The sequence below is a fragment of the Hippoglossus hippoglossus genome, chromosome 7 (assembly GCF_009819705.1).
Source record: "Hippoglossus hippoglossus isolate fHipHip1 chromosome 7, fHipHip1.pri, whole genome shotgun sequence".
NCBI classification, from domain to species: Eukaryota; Metazoa; Chordata; class Actinopteri; order Pleuronectiformes; family Pleuronectidae; genus Hippoglossus; species Hippoglossus hippoglossus.
This window is the reverse complement of record NC_047157.1, coordinates 20,080,850-20,100,048: the sequence shown is the minus strand read 5'-3', so window position 1 is coordinate 20,100,048 and position 19,199 is coordinate 20,080,850. Positions and strand designations below refer to the sequence as shown.

General features: G+C 43.6%; 2 protein-coding genes across 8 annotated transcripts in view; both read left to right on the top strand.

Moving 5' to 3' along the window:
- The window catches only part of LOC117764318 (protein bicaudal D homolog 2-like), a 44,133-nt gene extending 38,097 nt beyond the window's left edge, over positions 1–6,036 (top strand). For 2 of the 6 annotated variants that reach the window (XM_034589985.1, XM_034589980.1), the window contains one exon: positions 341–6,036. In XM_034589985.1, the coding sequence (XP_034445876.1) occupies positions 341–695 (355 nt within the window). In that variant the 3' untranslated portion in view covers positions 696–6,036. The remainder of the gene's footprint in view (positions 1–340) is intronic. The other 4 variants (XM_034589983.1, XR_004614369.1, XM_034589984.1 and 1 more) reach the window with 4 other exon arrangements.
- Positions 6,037–10,986: 4,950 nt separating this feature from the next.
- Positions 10,987–19,199, top strand: part of fgd (faciogenital dysplasia) — a 54,946-nt gene continuing 46,733 nt past the window's right edge. Inside the window, exon 1 of one of the 2 annotated variants that reach the window (XM_034591279.1) lies at positions 10,987–11,315. In XM_034591279.1, the coding sequence (XP_034447170.1) occupies positions 11,294–11,315 (22 nt within the window). In that variant the 5' untranslated portion in view covers positions 10,987–11,293. The remainder of the gene's footprint in view (positions 11,316–19,199) is intronic. The other variant, XM_034591280.1, reaches the window with a different exon arrangement.

Below are 19,199 nucleotides of genomic sequence, written 5' to 3'. Positions count from 1 at the left end.
GGTTCCACCTGGTGGTGGCAAAAACTGTGCAACCAGGGGAAAGGTCATGATGAAAGTGTTTTTATTTTAGTTATTGACTCAGTGAGTGTTTGTGTCAGTATCTGAAACATGCAGCTCGGGTCTGTGTGATATAGTCATAGTTTTACAATAGTTTAATGTAAAAAAACTAAATCCGAAATTATTTTCTCCATTGAGTTGCACTGTTTCGTATTACTGCATGTGATAGTCCCCCCTAGTGGTGTGACACGGGACAATATATCTTCCTGACACTCTTCATTACCAGTTCAAAGTGAATGAATACACGTCTGACTCTACAGCTTTCTGTGTGTGCCTCTTGCAGTTGTGACGAGTATGTGACCCAGCTGGATGAGATGCAGAGGCAGCTCGCTGCAGCAGAGGATGAGAAGAAGACCCTGAACTCCCTGCTGCGGATGGCGATCCAGCAGAAACTGGCCCTGACGCAGCGCCTGGAGGACCTGGAGTTTGACCATGAGGAGACCCGCCGTGGAGGCACCGCCAGCCGCGTTAAGGCCCGCAGCAAGGCCGCCAGTGCTGCCATCAACCACCCCCACGTAAGTCAGAGTCTCTCCTGCTCTGGCACCGGCCGCCCAGAGCCCAACAACGCCGTGCCCAATGGCATTCTGGGAGGCCCTGTGGTCTTCTGCAGCGAGAAGTACAAGATCTACTGCGACTGAGGCGGACAAGGATTCCGCAAGGGACTGCTGTGTACAGAGGGGAGGGCGCCTGTCGGCCGAACCCTCCCTGCCTTAGTGTTTAAGATCCCCACTCGCTCGCTTAGCTCCCTGGCCAGCCTGCGCTCCTCTAGGGACTGCTGTGTGACTAACCAGCTGCTCGTGTGTTGCTAGTGTAACGCTTAGGGGAATGCAGATGTATGTACAGTGGTGCACTAGACATTTGGACTGTAGTAGACATATATGGCATGTGGATTATAGGGCCCCGGTTATATTGGGGGTTTTGTGGATATTATGGAGTGTCTATTCTTTCCGCTGTCATGGTGCCGTACGTATGATGTAAAAGGCGGCCGCTTCTGTGCTGGGTTGTTCTGCCCCCTGAGTGTATTGCCTGGTAACACTAACACATTGTGGGGGTGGGGACTTGTAAAAGGGGATGTCAATTTGATGCTCTTGCAACTAAATATGACATCCTCTGCTCTACGGCTCGTCCGTTGGCATCGGTGCTCCTTTCGAAATAAAAGCCCTCTTCTTTCCTCTGCCTCTCCGTCCTGGTCCCCCAGGACTGACCTGTGTCCAGTTGCCCACTGTCTAATCAGGTCACTCTTAAATGTTTACAAGAAGAAAAGAAATATGCAATCTCCCCCTGCTTTCTTGCACGGGGAGCACAAAATGATTCTACACAGAGATTCTAAAACTTGCCAGTGGGTTTTCTGGTGTAATTGTTTTGGGCCAATAAGGAGCACCTGTGACCATGGGTGTTTATTTCAGGATGGTTTCGAAGCTGTGATCGTAGCACACCAATACAATAGGGTTGGTAGATCGCATGGCTTTGCAGCTAAAAACGCTTATGAACTTTTGAACTGTTTGTATCTGTGTGTGGTACAAGACAAATGTACTGCAGGGCTCTACATTGTAAAAAGAGGAGTTATTTGGTGTCGGGTGCGATGCAGGAGGGCTCTCTATTCCATGTGACCCACTGCGTTGCGATGGATTCCTTCAGAGCCATATTATAAGAGAAGAAGAAGGTTTGACAAATCGATCTCCAGACCCAAATTAAGTGCACTTCAGCATAGGTGCCTCAGGTTCCTACTTCTGTTGAAATGATATGATTGCTGTGAACAGAGATACAATATAGTTTTGATCAAAGATGATTTTTTAAATATGGAGCAAATCCTAGAAGAGCACAAATCAATAAAAAGGCACCCACATCTATTCGGATAATAAATGTGCAAAGAAAACCAAGCAACCACGCGGCAAAAGTGCCTGTCGACCCAAACACTCGATATATTATCTATCTGCTGATGTAAAGCCCTGTCCTGTCCTGTGTCTCTACTTGAGCTCACTCTGTCCTCCGCTTCTCCGTCTCTCTCCCCCCTTTATCCTCTCTTGTTTTTGAAGAGCTCTGTGTGTTGATGTGGATGAAAACACTTTTCCCTCACGTCTCTAATCTGTGTCTTGTCACTCGGTCGCCATAACGACCCTCTCTCTTGTAGATTGTCAGCAGCTTGCTCCTGAAGCATCACCACTCACCCTTTAAATAGAATGAGGAACTGTGGGGAAAATTGCCCGCCGAGTATTTTTTTGTCAGGTAAAGTCCTCACGTACTTTGTGTTCCTGATTTTGTTCTGTTGCCTGTTTGTATATCAGAGTTGAAATGAAGCGCCCTCATGTGTGTGTCATGTTTTCTAATCTTTGCAAATGGAGGGCGCTCATTTAGTTTGGTGAGTGAGGACACAGCGACGTACTGTTTTAGTATCCACACAATAGCTTTAACCCCTCGCAAGCTAGCATTACGCAAATAGGAAAAAAATACAAGTGGGGCTTGTGTTTAAATCCATGTATTTCTTGTGGATCATAGACACATTAGCTTTATGATGCTGAAAGCAGGGTTGATGTGAGGAAAATCCTGCAAGATTGATCAAATTAGAAGTTTTCTACTACTACTAAGCTATATATTGTACTCTATATTCTTAATATGATCATGTTCAGGTTATAATCTTGCAGGATCCTACTACAGTATTCCCTCCTCTCAGATATGAAGAGAGGAGAGTTCCTCCTATGCCTCCGAAAAATGGAACGACGTCCCCAGTCAACCTGCTTGAGTGTGCATTCATAAGCCACAGCACACAGCATGGACGTTAGAGATAGAGAAAAAAACTAATGCAGGCCTCCTGAGAGGTCAATCACTCTTACGTTTGTGATTCACTTAACTTACAAGTGCGATATATTCAGTTTCTATCAGTTTGCGCTGACAGAGAAAAGGTTTGGGGAGTAGTCAAGGGAGAACTACTCGTGGTGTAAACCAGCTCCTGGGAGAGAGAGAGCGAGGAGATAAGAAAAAGCTAGACATGCTGGGGAGGAGAGCCAGATGTCCGACTGAGAGCTGACTCTCATACTGTAGTGAATGAGTTTCCTAAGGGAGAAACTCACTGTGGAGGAAGAGACTAGTTGAACAATCAACCAGAGGACATTGATTCAAATTAGTCGAGCCCCTGACCCCTTCTCTCCCCTTGTATAGGCTCAGTGGGATCACTGAGCAGTAGATAGACCCCAGGATGTGATTGTTACTAGAACCCCCTTCTCTCAACGCTAATGAATCCCCACTTTGCTCCATCTGGTTTGAAATCAATGTCTGGCTCCTACCTCTGTTTGCAGGCTCCGCCCACTTCACTTTTCAGTTTTACTACCCATGATGCATCTAGTTTCTGATTTCATGTAAGCCTGCATGTATAACAGAAAAAAAACATAAACCGTTTTTCATGTACTTGCATGGCACAAAAGAAAAAACCCATCTCCTCTGACACAGGGTGGCGGGAGTGTGGCTTCAGCTCTGTCCTATGAATGAAAAGGTCGTGGTACTCGTGAGTCGTTGGCTTCCTAACTGCACCTGCAGGGTGACTCGTGTTGAATGTGCTTTCACACCAGCTCCTCAGAAACGTATAGACGAGGTCGATTTGACCCGAACGCTCCTGACATGACATCACTCGCCTCCGGGGCTCCTGCCTAACGTCGGCTTCTGTTGCTCTGACTAACCACAGCCGCCCTTTTTGCTGTGTGTGTGTGGACTCATGTTAACAGTTGCTCTAAATTGATCAATAATTCTAACGCTGATCATTTGTCTGTTTCTTCATTTTTGCAGTAAATTACAATAGCGCCGCGCGGACGACGAAGCACCGACACAAGGTCCATTCTCACAGCCGATAGAGTTCGCCGGGAAAGGGTTAGCACTGTAGACGATTTGGACATGAAGACAAAAAAAATAAGAAAATGTTAAAATTTGTAAGTCGGATCAACTGTCCTTCCTCTTGAACACTAAAGTGATGCATGCAATACTTAGTCTCATCTTTGCGTGCTGCTGCTGGAAGCCAATTTCCGAACCGGAGGTTGCAATTGGCCTAATCTAACCCTCCAATGAGAAGCCAGGGGAGATGGGTATTTTCTTTTTTTATGTAAATCACAATCTTGTGTTTTTTGTTGTTTAGTTTATTATTTTCTTAATCTGTGCACTTTCATTTATAGGACTATAACAGACTATTATTAACCAATAGGAAAGCGTGGTAGCACTATGGTTTGTGAGTAATTCAGTATAGATTACACGACTATAGGATTATACGTCCTGCTGAAAAATCGGAATTAAAGAGACTATTTACTCCGGTAAGGGCTTCGCAAACCATAGAGCGACTATTACGGCTTCATCCTCAAGATTTTATCCATGAAATTATCTTTTATTGTTTTGTTACATCATATGTTATGCTGTTGGTTTTTCTCTTGTGTTTGTTCTACTGCCATGTTCTCTACAAAAAAATCCAGGGTGATCAAATTCTGGGGTTTTTTCATGTATTTATTATTCCTAGGAATAGTTCGAAATAACACAATGAAACTTGACAACGCTCTGACTCAAATAGGTAAGTTGTGTTTTGGGAAAACTTCAAGCGACGTGAAAAGCTTTTCCTATCTTCCTACCGAGGGCGTTCCACTGAAGCAGGATCACTGACTCTCAGAATTCTTTGCAAGTGCAACAATTAAATTCCAAATTGGAATTGTTTCATTCTCTCTTTGTTTATCGTGCCAAATCTTGGTGCACCGTTTAGGTTGAAAAGAATCAAGACAGAAAGAAGACAAGCCGTCAGTTACAAAGGTGTAATTCGGGCCGCGGCTCTCCGTGTGAGGGCCGGGGTTTTGATTTTTTGGTTTCTTCAGTTCTTCGTTTCTGACCAGTAGTGCCTTTCATTGTTTCAAGGGAGAATCTTAGACTAGCGTTTTTATGTTTTCAGTTTTTTTATATAGGTGAGGACCTCGGGTTCAAAATGACTGTGAGCAGCAATAAGTGCAAAGGGAATTTCAACCCTTTCCGCATGAGTGAGGTAATAGTTTTAAAATTAGCTCAATAAAACTGAAATTGTTTTGAATTCTGCGGGTCAGTGATCCATTCAATAAATTCAGGGGTATTAAAAAAGAGGTTTGTTTTTTATCAAACTTCGGGAACCAAACAAAATCCCTTTGGCCTCCTGTTTTTGAACAAATGTGTTGGGGTCGATCGGTGTACTATTGGAAACATCTACGTATCTCTAGCTTTGTTTGGTGAAGGTAATGTGATATCAGTAGTATTGTTGAAAAAATGTGCAGAGGGCGCATTTTATCCTTCTTTTTCGTCCGATTTGTTTTGTTTGTTTGTTGGTTTGTTTGTTTTTTTATTCTTGAATCTTTTTTTACGTCATCTTTGAGCATTGTGTTTTCAGGAAACAGAAAACAAAATGGGCATCAACAAGCAGGAATAGTGCCATTATAGCCAATGCTTGTTTGTTGAGGCGTTAAAGTTACCAATACGGACGAGAAGCTAAAAACTAAAAGTGCAATTCAAATACAGTTTTACATTTAAAAAAGAAAAAGTTTTCTGTTTGCTGGAAGCGATAGCATTGTCATAATAAAATTAGCTGTGCGAACTTGATATTGTCATATTGTGTTTCAGTATTGATCCATAATGAGGGTTTGATATCTTTATATGAAATAACGACTTCACCTGTATGTTGGTATTTATTTGAATTGTCATGCAGTACTGTATTATCAATAATGTGCATTATGATTACAGCTAAATGTCATATGCATGTTGCTCAGTCATGGGACCTTTACACAGAATTGAAAACAAACATTTTAAATCTTTTTTTCAGGGAAAAAAAACGATGAGGAAGAAGGAAACGAAAAGACGAGAGTAAAGTCTCATGTATTATTGATGAATTAATCCCATGAAAGTGTTTTGTTTGTTTTCCAGCAGGGAGGAGGTATGTCTGTGTAAAGGTAGTCATACTGGCTAAAAATCAATAAATAAAAACATAAATCTCAAGGCCTTTTTCAGTGTTGTTATTTATAGCTCCTCTCCCACAGCAGCAGCAGCACATGAAGGGTTAACCAGGAGAGTGCATGGTCTGCAGCCCCCGAGTCTCCTCAGAGTGTTCCCAGCTGGAAGCTAGGGGCAGGGGGAACTTCCCAGCTGTCTGAGCACACAGCTCCAGGACATGATCACATTTCACACAATGCACAAAAAACACTTCCACCTCCTCCTCCCCCGCCGCTGCAGACCCTCGTTCTCTCCCTGCCTGTTCTCTGCTGTGTCGCTTAAACCTCGCTGCTCCCTCTCCCCTCCTCGGCCTTTCTCCGTTTCCCATTTCTTTTCCTTTCCTCCTCTCTCTCCCCCCCTTGCCTCCTGGTGATACGCCCACGCGCTGAGAGCCGCCCTCTTGACCTTTGGTGCACCCAGCACTTCCTGTCCAGGCTCTGGAGGCCGGAGCTCTGTCTAATTAATACTGCAGTGATTTAAAATGCAAGAGAAATGCTGACGGGCTCTTTAACAAGCTGCTAAAATACTTGATTTCATGCTCACAATGCAGTTTTCCCAGCCCAAGAGTGATTTATAATGATGCACATGAGATCAAATAAATAATTTCAGCTTTAAAATGTCAAGTTGATTAGGATAAAGTAACGTAGCCTTCTGCAACTAAAGAAAGATTATTAAATATTCCACTTACGCACAGATAAAGTTGCATGATTCATATCTGTGGTTTCCACCCTTTTCTCTCTGATGCAGCCTCGTCGGATGAGATCAAGAACACTTTATTAACACCATCTGTCGTGAGGTTCTACTAAAGTCATTATTTAACACTGTGTTGCATCAAAGTGGATATTGTTCTTTTCTTTTCATATTTCTTTGTACTTTTTCAACTGTAAAATCTGACAGGTTGATCTTACCCTAAACAATCTATAGTAAACTTATCTCCTTGAAAAAGTTAAGTACATATAAACTATTAGTCTGAAGTTGCGTTTACTGAAAATCTCATTCATTTCACTTACAACTTAGTTCTATGTACTTCATTTATTTCGAGGTGTTACAACTTAAACATGACAATTGAAATGAAATTGTTCTTTCTACGTTTAAATAGTTTAAGTAAAAAGTTAGTCTGACTTAATTGAAAGGATGTGTGTACTCAGTAGAATTTAGGAAACAGTTAAATAAAGTAAACACAAGAATGGTTAGTTCACAGGATTGTAGCAGGTTGTTTTTATTGATTATTGTGAGAAATAATACTCTCAAACATCAGCCTCACACTAGTTTGTCATCCTTTAGTGAGGTAATTTTGGTCATCTAGGTATCTCACTTGATAATATCTGATTTTTATCTCGATTAATGTGTCATGGACAAGTATTTGATTGTGTGTTTATACTGCAGACACTCATGTCCAAAGTAAATTCCCCACTGGGACGATAAACTCCTTCTTATCTTATCTTATGTTTTCCAACTGGATGAGCTCCTCCACAATCTTTCCACATACTTCCTGGTGAATGCAGAAGAGCCTCCCGGAGCTTTTTAAAGTCTGGAAGCTCCCCACAGAGACACAGCAGACACAGGGTGGTCCGTGCTCCTCATTACTAATGAACTAAACACCATGTGTGTAATATTGGTGGACTTCTCCTTCAACTGAATGCACTAGAAATGTTCTCACAATCATACATAAGTTCCAGTTACCGTAATAATAAAGCTTAATATATCTTATGTTAATGATACTGTCGCCCACCCACACGCCGCTGTGACTGGAGCGGCAAAAGCAGTGAAACAGCTTTTTCACATGTGCCAGCCCGATTGAGCTTGAATGTCAGAGTGTTAATGAAAAGACGTCAATGTCCCTGACAGCCAGTGACATCACTGTAGCCACAGAGGAGCCTTTGTTGGTGCCAGTCTCCTCTCACATCCTCCCCAACCAGGGCTCGACTGGCAGAGGGAAAGTATGGGTCAGTGGGGTTCATTCCTCGACATCAGTCCTCAGTTATCAGTTAATATGCAGGTGCTGTGGTTTTATTCTCTGGACGCAGGGGAGCGGTTCATGCTGCAGATCGAGCTGCTGTCTCACATGTGATGCACTGTTAAAATCCACCACCTGGGGTCCCTCTACTACAAATGGTGACATCTTCATGGGCAGCTTGTCAGTGGGTTCAGCATTGGTCTTAAAACAGAGGCAGAATGTGTGTGTGTGCACTTACAAAGAGTCTCCTTTATGTGCCTGCGCCGTCATGTGATAAAGTCATGTGGAGCCTGAAGGAAGCGTGATCAGCTGCTGTGGATGAGGAGCTCCACAACTTCAGCACCACCCAGGCCCTCACATGGATTAACTTCAAACACACACACACACACGTTTCTGAGCAGCTCTACTGGAGCAGAAATGATTCCAGAGGACGTTAACTCATTTATGGCCCGTGGAGGAGTGTGAGCTCAGCCTCATGATGCATTAAAACATTCCTCAGTCCTGACACTGGACGTGGGGTGTGAGCGTCCTCGTGACTCACAGATCTGTCAGGATTATCGAAACTCTTGGTGCAGTCTCAGAAAAGTGCCACAGCCACAGATCAGTGTGGATTCAATCAGCAGGAGGAGGCTTTAATTTGCACCTGAAAAGGAGTGAAGGAGTAAAACCTGGCACCTCAGTACAGAGTGTGATTAGTCATCTGATTCAGGCGTTTACACCATGACGGTTTCAGATAAGTGTAAAAGACTCATCTCACACGTATGCGTGCCAGGTTCGCACCTATCCTTCATCTTGACTGCTCATCTGCCTCAGTCTTCTTTCTCTTCCAGTCCCTAATTGTCTTATTTTCAATACTGCTCAGTCTGTCTCTCGCCTCTCCCCCTCCTCCTTTAACTCCCTTCCCCTCTCTCTTCCTCCTTCCTCCTCTCCTCTCTGTGGATGCTGTTGTTCCTTCTGGGAGGATGTATCCCAGGGGGCTGTTTGGTGTTCTGCTTTCTGTGGACCAGCATGCCCCAGACGCACTGACAGGCAGCTCCGTGCACTCGGAGGCACTAACAGGGGCACTGGGCCCCTGGTCTATTTAAAACACGAGTTCAGTCATCCACAAAGCTTTTGGCCTTTCCGACTCCGCAAAGACATGTTCAGAATTATTCTCCTAAGTAAAGAGGGAAAAGGTTAAAGTGAAAAAGGGAGAATGTGTTTTCTTTTCTTGTTTTTGCTTGGGTCTGCAAAATGGAGGCCCTGTTTTGCAAATGAAGTGATCAGAGCAGATATAGAAGAGCTCATACATGAGGTGTGTATGTCAATGGCTTTGTGTGCACAGCAGCCAGGGAGGGAGGGGGGGGGGGAGGCATTACCATTACAGACCCTGCTGTTGTCTGTGTTGATCTGAGACAGATGCAAAGCGTGCAGCAAAAAGGGGTTAATGACGCGTGGCTGAGTCGACACGGGTTTCAAAAAGACGGCGGGCCGAGCGGACAGACAGACACAGAGAGTCGTAACGAGGGTTCGCGACCACACACTCGTGCTCCTGCTTGAAAACTTTATTACTGACACACACAGACTGGCAGTGGTGGAGGAAGCACATGGAGCCTTCACTGAATGTAAAAGTATAGAGACAATCTGAAAATACTCAAAACAAGTCAAAGTGTTTTAGGTAAAAGTCCAGAAGGATCATTCATTTTAAATCTGTATCAAGTAATTTTGTATTACCAAATTACAACATATATTATCTCTGGGCACTTTACATATTAAGGTTGAGACTTTACAACCTTACAATATTATAGAGAAACCCAACAGTTCCTTTTGTACTTGCAGTACTCGAATAAATGTACTTGGTAAATGTACTTCTACCACCAAAGGTTGTAGCCCTTATAACCTTGTATACCCCACAGGAAATGAAATGTGATTTTATATCTACAGTCAATACTTGTTCTCCTGCTGTTGTGAGTCTCTTGTTACTGCTTACAGAGATTCTCAGAGGCAGCTGACAGAATCCGTTCAGCTGCCTGGGAACTCAAGATAATCAATTAAAAGATGAGCAGCGACATGGAAACGCGTCGCCAGTTAGTATTTGTGTTCCAGCCTCTTTCTCCACACTAATAGGCAGCTGTGGACCTTTCTCAGCAGAGCCATCTCTGGAAATAGGCCTCATCCTTTTCATGACTTCACGTGACGCTGTCATGTCATGTCATGCCTCGCTGTGCCAGTGGGCACATCATGGCTGCGAATGTAGCCTGCTAGAAAACTGACTCTGAGACTGTGGTAGCTGCTTCTAAGGGATAGTTCACCCAAAAATGAAATTATCTACTCACCACTATGCCGATGGAGTGGTGGGTGAAGTGTTTGAGTCCACAAAACACTTTTAGAGTTTCAGGGGTAAACAGCGTTGCAGCCAAATCCAATACAATTTTAGTAAATGGAGACCACTTCTTCAAACGTGGAAAACAACAGAAACAAAAACATGAAATGCCTCCATACTGCTCCTGTGGTTTCATTCAAGTGTCCGTAAGCCTAAATATTCAAATTTGACTCAAAACAGCATCATTTACACTTTGTTTTAGTCCAAATGCAGCTTGTTTTCCTCTTCTCGAGCCACGTTCACACGCAAGCAAGCTCTCGCCCAAGAGTACGCGCCAGGTGACATTTAGGCTAAATGGAGGCATTTTCTGTTTTATTAGAAGTGGTCCCCATTTACTTCAATTGTATTGGATTTGGCTGCAACGCTGTTTACCCCTGAAACTCTAAAAGTGTTTTGTGGATTCAAACACTTCTCCCACCCCTCCATAAGCATAGTGGTGGGTAGATAATGAGTACATTTATCCCTTTAAAGTCAAGTGATGAGTCCAAGAATAACTTTTATTAGGTTCTTATCTATTTTCCAACACATATCTTTCATTCTAGCAGTCACTCACCCAATGAATGGGGTTGTCGTGCTCGCGCATCGCACCGGCGGGGGCGCGCATCTCCCTTTTTTTTTTTTTTTTTTTTGCTCCAGCGGCTCGGAGAGGAGGCTTCTCTCTTCAGGAGGGAGGAGAGAGGAGCGCACGGAGGAAACTACTCTGCTCGCTACTCGGCACAAGAAAAATGACCCGGGCACAACTCGCTGGAGTCCGTAGGGAAACCATGAAGCGACCTTAAGTGTGTGTGTGAGGCTCGGTTCTCCTTTTTTTGGTGGGGACAACAGGAAAGGAGGAGAAGTGGAGACGCTCCGTGCGCAGGAGCCTCTGTTGTTGCCAGTTTCTCCGAGAGAGGAAAAAGAACGCGTTCCGCAGAGAAAAGAGCCGGAGACGAAGTTTGTGCAGGATGCAGGGGGTTTCAGCTACTGGTGAGTTTTTCAAACACACAGACTGCTCTGCCTCTCTGTCTCTGTTTGTAATGAAGAAGAAGAAGAAGAAGAAGAAGAGGGAACTCTGCTGGGAGAGCTTTTCTGAACTTGTTCCCCCAAATGGCCACGGCTTCCATTGCGCACAGGATTTGAAATTCCAAAATGCTTTTGCCAGCTGTCAGCGGGGCAGCTGCAGGCCTACAGCAGCCCCACAACAACCGAGAGAGGGGCTGTTGCTCGTACACACACTCACACAGACTCACACACTCACACACACACACACACACACACACACTTGTGTTGGGGAGCTGACATGGCAAGAATAGGAGCAAATCTGTGCCAAAACCCTGAGGAAAGGAGCTCTGACCTCACCATTGCCCCAGACTGACGCAGGGCCCCCTCCTCACACACACACACACACACACACACAAAATTATATTACTGATTTTGAGAGGAGTCATTCATCCTCCTCACTGCTGTAGTGTGTGTGTGCTCTGTAGGACCTTGTCCAGCTTTAATACTCGTCCTAATGAGACAAAACTTCATTTGTGAACCCCCGGTCAATGTCACACGTGACTTGTGGTTAAGTTAAGTAAAGTTAGTCCTGGTTCAGGTTAGAGTTAACCATGAATGAGTGGAAGTCAATGAAAAGTCTTAATAAGAAGTGTGTGTGTGTGTGTGTGTGTGTGTTAAATATAATTTAACTGGAGGAGAGTGTGTGTATATGTGATGCAAAGCTGTGTTGACCTCTGAGGTGAAGTGTGTGTATCAGTGAGTCATTTCGTCTTTTCATTGCATACACAGGTAATTTTGATGATATCCTTCTGAATTTGTATTCTACCATAATCAAGAAGACAGTTGTTCCTTTTCGGTCTATAATCAACTTTTCGTGTCCAGATGTGTGTAGCGTGATGTTGAGATGACACATCTGGGGCATCTTGGCTTAATATTCCCAACTAAGTATCCACAGCAGTAAATTGCAGCAGGAACCGAAATCCAATTCAAATTTCAGCTAAATCTGGAGTTTGTTCACAGGAGGCCTGAGAATACAGTGCTAGCATGCAGACAAAGAAAGGGGGAGGGCATAAGAGTGATAGGGATGGAGTGCTGATGGGGCGATATCAGGCTGCAGCAGAGGTGAGCTATGCAGAGAGAAGGGAGAGAGAGAGAGAGAGAGAGAGACAGAAAAAACAAAAAAAAGTATGTTTGTTGTGAGACTCGGGGGAGGAATTGATCTGCCGTCCTCCTGGCTGACTTTCTTTTTCCGGCAGTCCAGCGGTGTATCGTTTCTCTCCCACACACACATTCATTCCCAAGGCCTCGGTCTCTCCCTCTTTTTTCTCTGCACTTCCCTCTTTCTCTCCCACACTGTCCCGGATCAATCTCGTCTGCCCCCTCATCGCTCTGCCTGACTTAAATCCCCTCCCCAACACACACACACACACGCAGACACACACACACATTCGGGTCCTCGCTGCAACTGCCGTCGGATGAAATATATCAAATTTTGTTCTCCTCTAAACTCCCCTAAACTCTACTCCTTCCACATGGGAATCCAACCCGCCCGTGCACTCTCTAATGCTTATTTTTATGTTTACGATGGGAGGGTCAAAAGGGTTGTAGGCTGCTCACATCAAATCATCGGAGAATCTATTAAAATAGACCACATCACAAATAAACTGCGGTCGCACAGATAGCACGCCTCTCAGTTTGAATTCCACCTCAAGCCTCAGACTGGTTTCCCACTCCATAAAACTTCTCTCGACAGACTTCACTCTCTGCGAACATGTCTCGTCCGACAGATGTGGGACGACGGTGGTGGACGTTTTTTTGGCAGCAGAGTCCTCGGTGCAGCGTGGACGTCCCCTGACTGGCTGTTTAGGTTATTTATTATTAACAAAAGCTATTGGGCCTGGCTGTGTTTAACCAAGCCAATGTAAACATCTCCCCTCCGTGTTAGATAAACACAGAACACGGGAGTTGGAGGAGAGGATGGTGAGAATATTATCTGCCCAGCTCCCTTTGTTCCCACTTGGTTTTCAGCTCAGATTCTCCTGCTGTTTCTCTCACTTCCAAAGTCTGTCCTCTTGCTGAAAGTCAAATGGAAGTCGATTGACTTTTTAGGTCATGTCGACTGGAGATGTTCCGATACAGTTTTTCCCTTTTCGATACTGATTGCGATACCTGGACTTATTGGCTGATATCAAGTACTGAACCGATACCAGTGATTAAGGAAACAACAGCATATATATTGTGTTGTAACAGCTTTATGTGACTAACCCTGTATCAAAGTAATTATTTCTTTCATTGTCCTCTGGCGCAGTGCTAGTGTTGTTATTATGTGTCACTCCTCTTGCATACAGTTCACGTCGACATTTTACTTGTGGGACTTATTGACAAACTTTGACATTACAGCTAGCTGTGGCTAACGCTACAATACCGGTCTTGGTTTTGGGAATTTCTGAGAAAATAAATTGGTGAAACTAAAACTGTTTTCAGACATGAACGCCAGAGAATGTCCGCACAATTGGGTCTGAACATTTTTTTATGGAGTTCGCCTCTCACATATGCAGAACACAGCAGGAGATTGTCGATCACAATGACAGGAACATCTCAGGAATGTCAGGAGAAGGTCCGCAGCAACTGACTCGGACATTAGCGCTCTCGTCCTGAAATTATCTGGAGTTCAGTCCATGTTTGAAAGCAGCTAAATATACTTTAAAGACTCTGTATTGAATCGGTACGTAGATTTGCGTACTTGCTGATGCCTGATCCGACATCTTCAGCAGTAGCAGAGGCATTTTTCCGATCCAGGTATCAGATCATCTTTAATAAGGACAGAGGCACAAACATGATCTATGAACCGCATACTCCACTATACTACTGTACTGCAGTGTTACATGTCTGGAGACAGTTGTATTCAAATCAGCAGGCATGATTTATTTATTGATTGAAGTGGACATAAATAAATTAACATCTACTTATACTAGTGGGTAAATCTGGCTGCACATGTAGCAGCCATAGATTGAACAGTGATTTTCAATTTTTTATTATGTCAATGACATCTGAGCAAAATACAGTAATATCAAAATATCAATGAACTGTTAAACTGGGAAGCTGTCTCAGTCTCCAGATAAGAAGTAAATGTGTTGGGTGATGGAAAACTTCCTGTTGCCATTCTTCCCCTCCAGCTGTCTTGGCTTGTATGGAGCCCACTGATTGTTGTCGTGCATTAGCTCAAGGGCTCAGTAATTCATTCAAAGTTTTAGATAGATAGATAGATAGATAGATAGATATTGAAGCACTGCAGCTAACAAGCTACTGCTTGATCTCAAGGTGACCAGCAGACCATTCTTCAAACACGTTGGTGTATTCCTGCAAGTGCCAATGTCTACCATCCCCTACGTGTGTGTGTGTGTGTCTGTGTGTGTGTGTGTGTCTGTGTGTGTGTGTGTGTGAGTGTGAGAGAGAGGCAGCATGAGTCAGTTTCAGTGCCTTTCTGAAGCTTAAGGCTCTTCCTCGGCTTGTCTGACTGTCACATTGATTTTCCCAATGGTGGTCATGTGTGTGTCTTCAGCTAAGACAGCCCTGCAGTGTGAGTGTGTGTGTGTGTGTGTGTGTGTGTGTGTGTGTGTGTGTGTGTGTGTGTGTGTGTGTGTGTGTGTGTGTGTGTGTGTGTGTGTGTGTGTGTGTGTGTGTGTGTGTGTGTGTGTGTGTGTGTGTGTGTGTGTGTGTGTGTGTGAAAGGGGCCTCTGATGTGATTGAACCATTTTCTAACACAACATTTTTAGAAAGTGTTTTTTCTGTGGCTTCCCCCCTTCTTTTCTTTTCCTGCACTCTCTATCCGACTGTAAATGCCTATTTTCATGTGAAGTTGTCACAGTGATTGTGTTAAATGACCTCGTGTCCACCTCTGCACCAGATAAGACAGTGGTCTATTAGCTTTGCTGGTTTAACATTAGAGTGCAGGTAAACATCAGACACATTTACAGGAGGATGATGACTTCAGGACCGAGACTGAACCACGGAGGATCAGAAACTGGTTTGCTATGATATGTCTACTACTATAAGCTGGTGTGACAACATTGTGGCGTTATATTGACACTCCTGTTCAACAGGTTCTTCAGTCATTGGCAGGCACGCTCCTTTGAGAGGCGTGTTTCCAATTGTTCTGCATTGAAATTGTCGTAGCATATGCAATTATAGAGCAATGTTTGCAGTAATTGTCAAAAAGGACATTGTGACAACTTCTAACCACACCTAGCTGTTCTGTGTGGTGTGACGTAGCCCACAACACTGGGCTTCCCCACCCTTTGGACTCAAGGCCTAAATATGAAGTCATATCTGCTCTTGACGTCTTGTCATAAGTTACGATCCTGAGTTATGAGTAGTTCAAACGAAGATCTCCGGCAGTTTCATTTGAAGGATCGTACATTCAAGAGGTGAAAGTAGATTTAAAATGTAAAAAAAAGGTGAAGACAGTTATTTATAAGTTTGTCTCATACCCCTGCCAAGGAGGTTATGTTTTCACCTCTGTCCATTTCTCTGTTTGTAAGCAAGATTACACAAAAACAAAATGAAAAGATTTCCACGAAACTTGTTGGAAAGATGCGGTTTGGGTCTATGAAGGACTCATTCATTTTTAGTGCAGATCCAGATCAGGAGACTGTTTGAGTGTCTTTCTAGTTTGTTTGTTAAGTTAGCAGCATTTCACAAAAAGTACAGGAAGGGTTACCACAAAATCTGGCAAAAGGATGTAAAATTGAACAGGGAAGAACGCATTCAATAACAAAGTGTGCCATTTGTTATCATTCAAATTCCCTCAAATCAATTCAAATATTTTTTATTTAATATCTGTGACCAGAGTTTGGATATGAATAACCTCTAGTACAACAACCATAGTTGGAAAGCCTTATAGTGTTGGTGTCTGAATCCTTGTGATGCAACACACAGGCCACGTCTTTCCACACCAGAAGATCACACTGACACTTTGAGTGTTTCGAAAGTATTCACAGAAAGTTTTCACAGATTAGTTGGAACGAGCGGGAATGTGACAGCAGGGGTGGCAGGAGTGTTGAGTCGAATGCTGTTTGGTATTAGGATGTTTCTGTTCGGAGCAGCAGTCCTTCCTGCAATATGTGTTTATACTGGAGGTCTCTTGGCTTGAAGTAGGGTCTGGCTGACACACTCACACACACACACACACACACACACACACACACACACACACACACACACACACACACACACACACACACACACACACACACACACACACAGAAGGCGGAAGTGACCTAGATTTCCTAAATGGTACCAACTGTTGAGGCCTTCGAGAAATGAACAGAATTATACTCAGTGTCACCCAATCAAGGACAGGCATGTCAAGCATCGAGCGTTCCCCTAGAGACTAAATAAATCTCATCCTGGTCGTCGAGGTAGATCAAGTTGTTTGGAAGTCAGAGGCTAAGGAGTGCTGGGTTTAAGTGTCTGAGAGACGGGAGTGTTCCTTGAGGCCTTTTCTAAAAATGGGAAAAATAATCAGAAATCAGCCCAACAGAGAAGAGAAAGGGTCAAGTTCAGTAACCTTTCACCCTCTAAACTCTTTGGGGGCATTAGTCACAGGAAGAGAAGGTCAGTGTCTCTGCACAGCCGTCTGTGTCTGTCTGTATCGGAGTGTCTTCTCCAGTCTACTGTCTGTCTGGATTGGACCGACCCTGATGAGGGGGATTTTCCTGGGAAAGTCATATGGAAAAAAAAAAAAAAATCCTTAATAGTAAAAGCATGTTCCATTCTATTTCTCTGTGTGTATGTGTGTGTGTGTGTGTGTGTGTGTGTGTGTGTGTGTGTGTGTGTGTGTGTGTGTGTGTGTGTGTGTGTGTGTGTGTGTGTGTGTGTGTGTGTGTGTGTGTGTGTTTTATGAGTGGAGCTCCTTTCTAGCACACTGAAGGCATTGTGTTTTTCCTCTCTGATCATCAGAAGAGCAGGCTCTCTAGAAGCAGGGGCTTCCTGTACACACTGGGGTGAGGCAGGGGAAGGGGGAGGCAGGGAGGAAGAGGAGGAGATGGAGGCCAGGTGGAGGTCACCTCTAGGTTAGATGGTGAGCATTAATGTTCTGGTTCACAGCAACACAGAACCTTGGACTCCTTGTCTGTAAAATGTCCTCCTCAATACCTTGGTTACAATCATTCAATAACCAAATATAAAGGATGGGTCCTGGGATGTGCCCTACATGAAAAACAGTTCCAACAATTGATTGAACCAAAGAGTTGTCTTTATATCAAAAGCTTGATTTAACTTCCTGTGTCATAGAAGTCCATTATTGTCCAAACATGTGCAGAGCCTGCTCTAAACCTGCCTGATTGGAATGGGCTGTTGCTCGGCCTGTGGTGATGCTGGTTCTAGTTTTCTTTCTCAAACTGTGAAAGTGACCTGCAGTAATTGAGACACTGCAAATGAAGACTCAGTCCACAGAACCCTGAACTGCAGAATCTGTTGTCATTGCTGATGAGTTCCTGATGTCGCTGCTTCAGTGTGCCGGTCGCCTCTTTATTCAAAGTTTAGTAATATTGAACATTTTCTGTGTCCAGATTGCACCGAATTTGTCACTGCACTTTCTTGGGCCTTTAACAACACAACACACGTGTGAAGCCGATTTAGATGAACTGTTCTCGTGATATACAAACCACAGACAGAGAGGAATTTCTTTAACTATAGTAGATGTAGATAACTCCTGTACTATAGAAAATATCAACGTGGTACACAATTGAAATAGGTGACACGTTAATTCATTATGATTAATATGAGCAGTTTGCACTTCAGTCTATTGTGAGTCAGTTTCCTGCTGCTGTAAATACTCCTGTGTGCAACAAATCTATACCTATTGTATATTCTATAGATCCATATCTGTATAGACTAGTCTATGTCCTTCAGAAAATACACCGTCTTCTCTTCTGGTGTAATGTTTGCTAAAAACTACATTTTGCAGCTCCACAAACAGGCTGGGAAAGTAATGACGTTCTGAGCGATGGAGTAGAGCTGTTTGCTTTGGGTCTTTTCATATGATTTGTTGACATTATTATTATCAGGATCTAGTTTGTTTATCTTGTGTATTTGTTGATATTCACATCTATATTCAATGTTTAACAAAATGTCAAATATTGAAACAATCCTATACAGTATATATATGGTCAGTTTGGGGATTTATTATTTTTATTATGACCCATGCAGAAATTGTTCTCCATAGGTTTCTTTCTACTATAAAAAATCTTCCAGGAACTAACTTAAGCTTATTATTTTTATCAAGGTTACATTATTTCATGTGGGATTCAGTTTTTTTTTAGCAGGAATAGCATTACTGAAACTCCCTGGTTTTGATTTCAAGGACACTCGTCTGAGCTTTGAAAGTGCAGCATCCAGTAGCCAGACGTGGACGGTGTGAATATGGTGTTTTCTTACATTATGGAAGCTGTCTGTCAAAGCAGTTGCTGCCTGCAGCTGCATTTCCTCGTGCTGACGCTGTTCAGTCCTCCAGACACTGAAATGATGATTGATTATCAGATTTCCAGTGGTAGATTTTTACACCAGTGTGAAATGTAAACCACAGGCTCGGGGAAAAAATTCAATCTAAAGAAAATAACCCTTCAAACTGTACACACGCGCTTCTTGAGAACTTAATGTCCTTAATGTCTCAGCTAAGTTTAGTTCGCCCCCCCCAAACCGACCTTCCTTAATCACCGCACACACTCCGCCATTCACATTGGCTCACCTGATAGGGTCATAAACCATGTTGTAAATGTCTTCCTAGTCTGGCTGATTGCAGCCAACAAAGGAGGCTTGTGTGGAGTTCTCCACGCTCTCTCCCCTGGGTGCCCTTCCTCCCTCCGC